The following is a 10,695-nucleotide window of genomic DNA, read 5'->3' on the forward strand; positions in this document are numbered from 1 at the left end:
CCCTTCCAGAGGGCTGGGGCAGCACAGCAGGATGTTGCCTCTCCCGGCGCTGGTGGCACTTGTGTCCTGCTGATGCTTTGCCCTCCAATACCAGTGACACTTTTCCTTAGCCCAGATGTCCACTGGGCTTCCAGAAACAACCTGAGGGCTCCTGGTGCGTCATCCAGGGCTGCAAGAAGCCCCCTACACTCCCTGTCCCGTGGGGGGTCCTGGCACAGGCTGGGTCTGTGCTTTTCCCTCACAGGATGCTCCAGTTTGCAAACACCAGTGAGAGAATTTACAAACACAGATTGATTTAGCACACACACAAAAGCCAAACAAACTTTTCAGCTGACTAGTCCTCACAGACTGGCTGAACACCTCAGTTTTACTGAACAAGAGACAACATCACTGAAAAAAATCAGTTGATGGTTTTGGGGAATTTCTGCTGTGCCAGCTGGGGGGGCTCCTGCCCCCATTCCCTGAGACTTCCACAGGTCTGTAAGCTCAAAGCTGTGAGCTGGAAAGCTTGGGGTGTTCAACAGAGCCCTGGGGATGTGCTTAGTATGGGGGAAGAGCTATTTAAACGCATTTAAAAGAGCATAACTGATAGGGTGACACTTTTGAGATCCTATAGACAAATTACACAAATTATAAATAGACTCAAGTGTATTCTATACGGAAAGAAATTGGGGGTTTTTGAGACCCATATATCCATCTGATTTTAACTCTGGTAATAATAAGCAAGCATCCCAGAGTAAATATCTGTGAGCGTCTACAGAGGCTCCCACACAGGACAGAATTCCAGCAAAAACCTGCTGCTGTGCTCCAGTTCTCACTCAAGCATGTTGAAGAGAAAAAGAAATATAAATCAGGCTGCATTTTTAAGTATAAAAGGGGGCATAAGCAGATCACTCACCAGGCATATTTTCTTCCCCTGGGAATAGCACCGAGCTGCTGGAGCCCGGCTGGGACATTAATCCTGGGACATTAATCCTCTGCCCCCAAGGCAGGCGCCAGAACAGCCCAAGGAATTGCAGCAGTTCTTATTATTAGCAGGAGCAGGAGGCTCCCATGGCCAAACGCCTGGGAGGGCTGACAGCACACGTGTGCTCCCGCACACGCGTGTACAGACACACACACACACCTGGGGGGGCAAGGGTGGTACCTGCCACTGGCACACACTCAGCACCCAAAACACAACCACAGGCAGCAGGGACACCTCCTCCTTGGGCTGCCCCAAGGAAATGCCACGTAATAAACTGCGTTTGAGCTACTTGGGTATTTTTGCACCAAGTTCTGGCGACAGCTGTTGTCTGGGGAGGATCCCAGCCCTAATTCTGGCTGAGGGTTGGAATTAATTCCCAAGACAGAGGAATCCCGTCAGGTGCAGCACTGGCTCCCTGCAAGGGCAGGCCTCTGCAAGCTGAACCCCTGTGGTGAATCCACACCAACCTCCCCTCACTCATGGAGGGATGGGCCATTCATGTACCAAGTTTTCCACACCCAAATCTGGAGGCAAACCCTGTCTACTGCAGCTTCTCGTGCAGAGCTGGGGACACGGCACAGGGACTGACTGGGACACAGGACAGGGACATGGTAGCTCTGCTCTGGGTGCCAACAGTCAAATCCCACAGTGGCTCCAAGCATTCAGCCCTGGAGCAGGAGGTGACAGGGCCCAAGGGTTTCTGCAAGCCCACCAGTGCCCAGTTTGGTTTTCTGGGCTTTGCTGTCCCATTCCAGGACGCTGGGTCTCCAGAGAACTGTCACCATAACACACTGGCACCTCCGTGCTCAGGCACAGACCACCACAGCACAGAGCCGGGGGCCAGGACACCCTCCTGGCTCATCCTCAAGAGCCCAGGGTTGCTGAAACCCCACCAGGGCCAGGCTGATCTTGTGGGCACCCCGAGAGCAGAGCACCCCAAAGCTGAGGGGGCTCAGGGCATGGGCAGACGGGTCCAGTGGGCATAGAGCAGGTGGCAGCAGACACTGAAAACAAACCAGCAGCGGGCACAGCTTCTCTTGGCACCTGTTCAGTCAAAAACCCTGCCCAAGGATGCCCTTTCCTTCAGCCACTGACTGCACGGACAAGGAGAGACACTTCACGCTTGGGGACAACAAGTGCCCGTCCCATGCCCATCCCGTGCCCCTGGCACTGCACCCCAGGGCGTTTCCAGGGCTGGACAGGAGCCATGTGCCTCTCCCAGCCTTCTCTGGGGGTTCCAAGAAAGCTCCAAGAAAAAAGCTTCAGAAAACCCTTTCTGCCAACCCTCACACACACAAAGACTCATTATGTGACAGCGAATTCTTTTCGCCCCCCACGGCTGCAGGGGCTGCCAGGCTTGTCCCAGGGAGGGATCATGCTGCCAGCCCTGTGCCAGGGGCTGAGCTGGAGCCACGTGCTTCCCTGCTCCAAAGGGAACCAAGAGGTAGAAGAGGTTTTTCTGGAACAGATCCTGGCTGCAGGTGGGGTGCAGACTGGTGTCCCCACACCACGTGCTGGGCTGTGCTGTGTTGGACTTCTGCCTCTGCTGCTGGGCAGAATTCCAAAACCCTGAGAAAATAGAGGCAGCAGCCCCATCCCAGCTCTCAGCCCTGTGGGTTTTGCTAAGGGAGGGCTGAGTTACAGGGAGAGGAAGGTTTTAAATCAGTGCCTGGGATAAATAATTGCACTTTCTGTTTATGAGCCTGCGACAGCAACACAAAACACCAGGAAAAGACTTGAAAAGAACCAGAAAACACAATCCCAGTGAAATCCAGCAGTTCTTGCTGAGCTGTAAAATTTACCCTCTGCCTTTTTCTTGTAGAAATCAATGAGCTCATCAGGCTCTGCCTTGCAACAATGGGGATGTGGGAAGCAGGAGAACAGCCATAGGGATGGGGGAAGCACCAGGAGAACGGCTGCAGGGATGGGGCTGCTCCAAAGGCTCCATCAGCCCCCACACGTGGGCACGGCAGAGCCTGGAGTCCTCCACAACCAAATAACAAGGACCAGAGGTCTTGAGGGTGAAGCAGGAGTTTAGGGTAAAGAGAAGATAGAGCAGCCGGTGTCTGCCAGAGCATCAGGACCAGCCAGGCACCTGAAGGGAGCAGGGAGTGGGGCGCAGGTAACAGGCACACACAGTCACTGAGAGAGGCACTTACCAGCTCCCCCGAGGACAGCGAGGAGGCATTAACCTCGTCATTAACCTCGTCATTAACCTCATCTTCATCCCAGTCCAGGGTGTTGTGGTCTCTCTCCAGGTCTGCCCTGAGCAGCCCCTCTGGATCTGTTTTGCCATTCCCGAGCACGTGCCCAGGCTTTGTCTGGGAATGTTCATCAAAGGCCAACAATTCACTGCTGCTGAAAAGTTTATTCTTGCCTGTAGCATCCTCGCCGTGCCCTGCAGGACTCTCTGTGAGGCTGAAAAATCTTGGCCAGTGCCTTCCAGTTCTCCGGGGAAAAGATCCCCACAGGAAGGGCGCAGAGTTGTCATGGATCAACGCAGAGTCAGGTTCATCCTCAGGACTGCACTCGCTGCTCCTTGGACAGAAGAAGCCACAGACACCTGCCTCACCTTCCTCATCTTCAGCTGATGAGGAAAAGTGCAGGGCCAGGAGCTCACCCCACTGGCCTGGAGACACCAGTGGTTTTTCTTGGTGCTCAGCACTCCTTGTGTCCATTGTCCATGGACGGAACCCCCACCGCTGGCAAAGCTGGCAACGCAAACCCACAACTTCTTAGCAAGAACCACCCAGGAGATGACATTTAGTTTGCTTTTCCCATTTTCTTTTCCATCCCATTTGATTAGAAAGGGATGTAATGGCCCTTATTTGAGGAATGTCCATGCTCTCCTCACTGGAACATGTGGACTCACAGCACAGGCTGTTCAGCTCAGCCAGCTGGGTTTGTATTCTTCATTTTAAAATACCAAACTCCTTTTAGCCCTTCAGAGGACCTCATGCTTCACATCATGCTCTTTCCACTGCCAGCAGTGCAGCACTGGGGGAAGAGGAGGGGTTTGGAGGGGGCTCATGTGCATGATTTTAGCCAGGTGCTGTCTGAGGTGTGTCTCAGGGCAGGAGATGCTGCCCCTGGACCCTCGGAGGAGCTGGGGCCGAGCCTTCTCCACAGGCAGGAGGAATTCAGCCAAGACAGGGGATCCCTCCATCTGCTCCCACCCTGGGCATGGCAGCACTGGGGCAGCTCATCCCCCACTGCCACCCCACAGGGACAATGGAGCACTGTGTGGCAGGAGCCCTCCCGCTGTGCCTCGCTGTGCCCAAGGCTCCCACTGATGCTCCCTCACCTCCATCCACAGCACAAACAGCAGCTTCTGAGCCACAGAGGGCTTAGAATGCAGATGTGCCGAGGTACCAGGCACGGGGAGGCCGTGACACCCCAAACAACACTTTGTTCCCTTCCCTTAAACGTGGACAGAGGGACAAGGGTCAGGAAGAGTAACAGGGGTGGAAACAGCGAACCTGCATCAGGAAGTGCCCTTATTGTTTTCTGTTACAACCATGGCTGGGAACAAATCTACAGCAAGCTTTCACTTCTCTCTCTCAGGGACCCCTCCCCTGCAGCACAAGCATTGCCCCCTGACAGCAGAGCAACACAGTGACCTTCGGTCTGTGCCAGCAGCAGCCCCGGGTGTTGGGCTCCCTGTCCCACCTGCCCCCAGCGCCGCTCTCCCGTGTCTGCACCGAGGAACCCCCGTGCTGGGCACACCATGCCCGTCCCACCCCTCACTGCCTGCCACCCCTGTGCCGAGTACCTGCGATGTGGAGACTCAGCAGCCTCCAGCCTGACTTGCAGCTCCCACAGCCATGCCATCGATCCTGCCAGGAAAGCCAAAGGTCGGGGCTCACGGGTTCACCGTGCCAGGGGTCAGTCAACAGCTTCACTGGATGAGTTGCTCCCTGATTTTACTGGGAAAGTCCTTCCTTCCACTGTTACCTGCCCCATTCATTTACCCTAAGTTACAATCCAGCACACAGTATATTTGCCTTAAAAAATTAGCTTGGGGGAAAAAATGCTAAATCCAAGCTTTATCCAAATAAAGTGTAACTACAAACCATGGAGCTGCATCGGGGAACAGCTCTTTTGAGTGGAAGAGTTGCATTTCCAGCCCAGTAAATTGCCTTTTTTTTTAAAAAAAAAATGCCCCCTGTTGAATGAAAGTATCTTCTTGCCTCAAACTGGTAACTCACCGAGCAGGCAGAGAACCCGCAGCAGGGGCCGAGGCTGGCAACACTCAGCTCACCCCCCGTGGCTGCCCGCAAGCCCTGTCCTGGCTGCGGGACCCGCAAACCCCGGCTGTGCATCCCGGAGCAACCCCGATGGAGCCGGAAACCAAGGCGGGGGAAGAACCAAGCTACAAAAGGCGGTCAGGGACGGCGCGGTCCTGCTGCCCTCTTGTGACCATCGGGCCGTGGTGGCCTTCCCCAGCCCGCAGCCCATGCCCGGCACAGGGGCAGCGTGTCCTTGCTGCCACCGTGTCCCTGCTGCCACCAGACCCGGGCCAAGGCTCACCAGCCATGGCTGTGCCATGGGTGTCCCCACTGTCACCCAAGTGACCGTCACCCACTCTGCATCCCCAGTGCAGAGCATGGACACAGTGCTGGCTCTTGCCTCAAATCCCAGTGCAGGACAGGGAAGGAGTTAATTGCCATTGGTTCATTAGCCAGGTCAGGGCTGGGGTTAATTGCCTATCGTTCATTAGCCACTCAGAGATAGGGTTTAATATCCATTCATTCATTCATGAGGCACCATCTTACCAGGTCTCTGTTCCCCCTTCACCCCCACCTCAGTCAGCCCCCGGCACACTGAGCCCTGGCCAGTGCTGCTGGGCACACTCGGGTCCCTGAAGCCACCTGAACCCCAATTCTGGGCCACACCAGCACCACTGCTCCTTCCCCGAGCTGTCTGTGACCAACTGGGAGCACTGGTAAGATCTGAGCCTGAGCAGGGCGACGTCCTGGCTCAGCCCCAGGGGCTCTGGCACACGTGGCCATGTCCTGCTGTCCCTGTCGGGCCAGAGGGACACGAGGGCAGGGACTGGGGAGCTTCCCCCTCCTGCCTCAGCTGGGCCCAGGGAGCTCCCGTGGGACAGGCACAGAGAGCACAGAGCTTCCACCCGCACACCACACTGCCCACGGCACCTTCATCCGCTTGAATTTTCAAATTTTAAAGTTAAAAACAAATTTTCTTTTTATTGGTATTACATAGATCAAAATTAAATACATACAACAACTTCTGCTGATAAACAGTATTAGAAAAATCCTAGTAGGAAAGCAAGCCTGGTTTGTGCATCAAAGAATCAGCTGCTTCTCTGCAGAACAGTTCAAACACTTCATTAAAGGCAACACAGCTGCTTCCCCCTGCTTTTCTTTCCCCCTGGAAAGTACAGCAGTTGTTACCACAGACATTTCCAGCACAAGCTAAACCTCTGTTGTGGTCCCAGGGATCACTCACCTGCACAGCCCTCGGGGAGGGATGGCTGGACACCTGGACAGGACAAGGGACATTCAGGGGGCACTCAGCACCCCGAGGTAACACCAGTAGTTTAAAGCACTACCAGCATTAACTGCAGGCATCTGCAAATATCCAGGCATTTCACTTGCCTGAACTGAAATGTTTTGGTTGTATTTAACGTGCCCGAGTTCCATTGGCTTTGGCATCGCTCACCCACCAAGGGACAAGGTGGTTCTGTCACAGTGGGGGCTCTGCAGGACATCCACGGGTGGCTGAGGAACAAATCCCAGTTTGGGCTTCTTCATTTCCTGACATCACCTAAGACAGTTCCTCTCCAGTCATTCCCACTGGTGCTCCCCACTCCGTCTCTCTGTGCCATTATACTCCACTCACAAAAAGGGCTCCAATAATCATGATACCCGAGTGGAAAGGCCAGGCTACTCCATGGCTCTTCCAGAACTAACTGGAACCAATTATAACATCAACTGGAGCCACGAAAACCCAGAAAGTCTGGTTTCCTTCCCAGCTGCTGCCAGCTCAAACCCACAGAGGTCACACCTCCAGTGACACAGACCCTCCTGGAGATGTCGCAGCTTTAGGAGGCGATGGCTGCCATGCCAAAGGGGGATTGCCATGAGCCAAAAACCAAACCAAAATCACTCCTTCCCCTATAACCAGGTCACGTCTGCCTGTTCTTGCAGATTAAAAACAGTTCTTGACTGAAAAACTCAGTGACCAGCTGAAAAGTAAAGCAAGTTAATGTAAGAACAATTTTATTCTCTTGTATAAGCCAAGAGTGTTGATATAGAACAAATCACTGTGAGACTCAGATCCAAGCCAAAAACAAGGAAAAGGTTGGGATTTTAACTCCCCTGAAAAATCATTTTCCTTCCTTTCAAAATATTTCTGGATCAGTTAAATGTTACTCCAATTATCCTTCAGCTAGAACAGCAGCTCAAGTCACAAGACACTACAGAGACAGAACCCAAGGATTTCTCTGCAAGTGTGGTTGAGTTCTTGTAAAGGAACCCCACTGTAGCCATCAACAGCTTTACTATCCACTTCCCTTGAGTATTTCTTTTCAGCTTCATAAAGCTGAACTAACTTTTAAATTAACAAAAAATTGCACACTTAGAAGGAAAACCACATTCCATACCAGTAATAATTTAATGGAAGCTTAAAAATTCCCCATTTCCATGGCCCCCATGTCGATGAACCCCTATAGCTCCTCTCCAGCCCCTTGGTGCCACAGTGAGGCCCTGTCACACACAGCAGTTCCTTATCCCCAAAGGCAAAAATGCACTTTTAATCTGCAACTTAGCAATTTCCATCCCAACCCCCAGCACTAGCAGTGTTTACAGCACAGACTGCTATTGTACACAGAACTATAAATTAGGAACATTCACACCTCAGCAGGACCCACAGACCTCAGGTTCAGTCTATCTGCACAACTGCAGGAAAAAGGACATTTTACAGCAGCTTTTTCACCCCAGATGTTTTGAAGCTCTCCTCTGGATTGCTGACTGAGAACAATGGACAACAGGAACCATTTCAGCAGTTTCCAAAAGCAGATCCCAGCTCTCATCCCTGTGCCAAAATACACCCAACCATGCCCACCTGTGGTTCTCCAGGTGAGGTACAAAAAGCACCTGCAGGGACTGGAAAAAGAAACCCCCTCCCTCTTACAAAAGTGTTAAGCAAAACAAAAGCCCCACAAAACAGTGTCCAACATCTCAGGGCAAGTACAAGGGAACAAAATGCACATTTGCTCACATTTCTGTTGCTGTCCCTGTAACAACCAAAGGAGCAGTCACACACAGGCAGGCGAGAGCAGAATCCATGTCCTGCTCCACAGCAGCCTCCACCTTCAGCACCATTTACTCTCCTTCCTTCAACCTGTTCTAAAACTTTGGGGCCCAAGCCCTGGTGTGGTTTGTCAGCACCAAACAGCCCGTGCAGCAAAACCTCAATTTACTGCACAGAACCCCTTGTTTCTATCATATATACACACTCTTGGTGCTCTCCAGGGAATTCTCCCTTCCCAAACAGAGAGTGAGAGCTATAAACCAGTTCCAAACCAGTTCTGAGTGTTTCTGCAGGACTCCAAGCTGTCCCCTGTGGTCACAGGGCCACACCTCTCTGAGCCCACACCCCTCACAGACACAGGGCCAGGGTGACACAGTGCTGAAGGCATCAGGCTGGAACCCTCTCCCCTGCACATGAAGGGATGAACACACACAGCACACAGATATGGGCAAAGGCAACTCCCTGCCACCAGCTCCAATTCACTGCCAAGAGACTCAACTGGGTTTTGCTGAACTGCTTCCCAGGAAAGCCCCCAGTCCCACGATGCCCCACGCGCACATCCCACCACTCCAAAGGGAATGAAAGGAGTCAGACACGTCTTTTCCCTCTCCACACATCACAGCAGTGAAGTTCTACAGTTTGATAAGGCATCTTCATCTTCAGTGAGAATCCAAGCACAGGCACGAACTCTGCCAAGTAGTGTGGTCCTGTAACTTCATCTCCCAACAGCTTGGAATTCCAGGATCTCCTGCTCTGTCCTCAGTCCCAGTGGGCACTGTTTATTTAACACCAGTACAGAGCAGGGCTAAATAAACCCCTCAGTAGCTGGACCTCGGTATCTTTCACAAAGAGGGACACACAAACGAGCACTTTTTGCAGCTCTCTGGCTTTATCCCACAACCTGCCTTTTTACAGTATCCCTATATATAAATTAGAAAGAGATAAAGCCAAGGATTCACTGCAGCGTCCATGAAAAACTCCAGTCCGTGTCCCATTCCCTTGGGATGGGGCTCACTGAGGGGTGAAGGTGAGGATCATCCAGCTGATGACGAAGTAGAAGAGGAAGATGGGGTAGACGACGAGCGCCTTGCGGTTGGGGGGCTGGCTGTCGGCCAGGAACGCCGTGGAGGCTGCGGAGACACAACAGTCAGCACAGCCCCACAGGGACAGGGGCTGCACTGCAACTGTGGGGAAAGGGAAACCACAGCAACCCACTGCTCACACAACGGGCTGCAATCACCAAGTACCACTCCCTTTTTCACAGAGAAAGGTAAATCACGGAATCACACAACGGTTTGGGTTGGAAGGGACTTTAAAGCCCCTCCAGTTCCACCACCTTCCACTAGCCCAAGCTGCTCCAAGGACACGAGGAGCAGAGGCAGAGGCTGGACCTGTGCCTGCATGAGGATTGGAAGAATTAGGGTCCAGAAGGCAAGTCCTACAAGGAGCAGTGATGGAGCTGGGGGGGCTCAGCCTGGAGAAAAGGAGACTCAGGGGGGACCTTCTGGCTCTCTGCAACTCCCTGACAGGAGGGGGGGGCAGGAGGGGTCGGGCTCTGCTCCCAGGGAACAAGGGACAGGAGGAGAGGGAACGGCCTCAAGCTGTGCCAGGGAGGGTCAGGTTGGACACCAGGAGGAATTTCCTCATGGAAAGGGTGGTGGGGCATTGGAAGGGGCTGCCCAGGGAGGTGGTGGAGACTCCATCCCTGGAGGTGTCCAAGGAAGGACTGGACTCAGTGCTCTGGGCTGGGGGACAAGGTGGGGATTGGGCACAGGCTGGACTCGATGGGCTGGGAGGGCTTTTCCAAACTCAGTGATCCTGGGATTCTTTCTACAGTAGTACAGCTGCCCAGGAAGCACGTTAGACTACATCACCCACTGGCTCTGCCCAGGGGACTGAACGCAGACCAAGCCCCTGAGCAGAGCACACAGGGCACACGCAGGGCACTCACCCAGGGTGGACCACCCGAACATGGCCACGACCACGATGAGGCGGATGATGAAGCTGATGGTGCCAGCGCCCGCCAGCAGCACCAGCCTGCACACCAGCATGGCCACGGTGAGCGGCAGCACACAGTACCCCAGCACACACAGGCTCTGGAAGAAGGAGCTGCACAGGGACACGGGAACGGGAGAACAGCAGTCAAAGCAGGCAGTGCAGAACTCCACGCACAGGAGGGTGTGAACTGCCACGAACAAACCCACGAACAAACCCACTCACATGGTCCCTCCGAGGAGCTTCGAGTTGAGGGTGATGACCACGGCACCAAACCAGATGATGACAAAGACCTCGGCAAACTGGGGCCCTCCATCGTCCTTGCTGTCTGCAGAACCACCCTGCAGCATCCTGGGGGGAGCAGAGAGAGACAGCTGCTGTGGGGACAGAGAAATCCTGCTGTGGGGACAGAGAAATCCTGCTGTGGGGGCAGAGAAATCCTGCTGTGGGGGCAG

The 10,695-nt window shown here is 53.7% G+C and overlaps 1 protein-coding gene across 2 annotated transcripts in view; it reads right to left on the reverse strand.

Annotated features, from left to right (window-relative positions):
• Nucleotides 1–6,157: 6,157 nt before the first annotated feature.
• Nucleotides 6,158–10,695, reverse strand: part of YIPF6 (Yip1 domain family member 6) — a 7,912-nt gene continuing 3,374 nt past the window's right edge. For both annotated transcript variants that reach the window (XM_027663098.1, XM_027663097.1), the window contains exons 5-7: nt 10,466–10,591; nt 10,197–10,354; nt 6,158–9,375 (exon numbers count right to left, since the gene is read on the reverse strand). In XM_027663098.1, the coding sequence (XP_027518899.1) occupies nt 9,257–9,375; nt 10,197–10,354; nt 10,466–10,591 (403 nt within the window). In that variant the 3' untranslated portion in view covers nt 6,158–9,256. The remainder of the gene's footprint in view (nt 9,376–10,196; nt 10,355–10,465; nt 10,592–10,695) is intronic.

Source organism: Corapipo altera, unplaced genomic scaffold, assembly GCF_003945725.1.
Source record: "Corapipo altera isolate COAL_440 unplaced genomic scaffold, ASM394572v1 107b, whole genome shotgun sequence".
NCBI classification, from domain to species: domain Eukaryota; kingdom Metazoa; phylum Chordata; class Aves; order Passeriformes; family Pipridae; genus Corapipo; species Corapipo altera.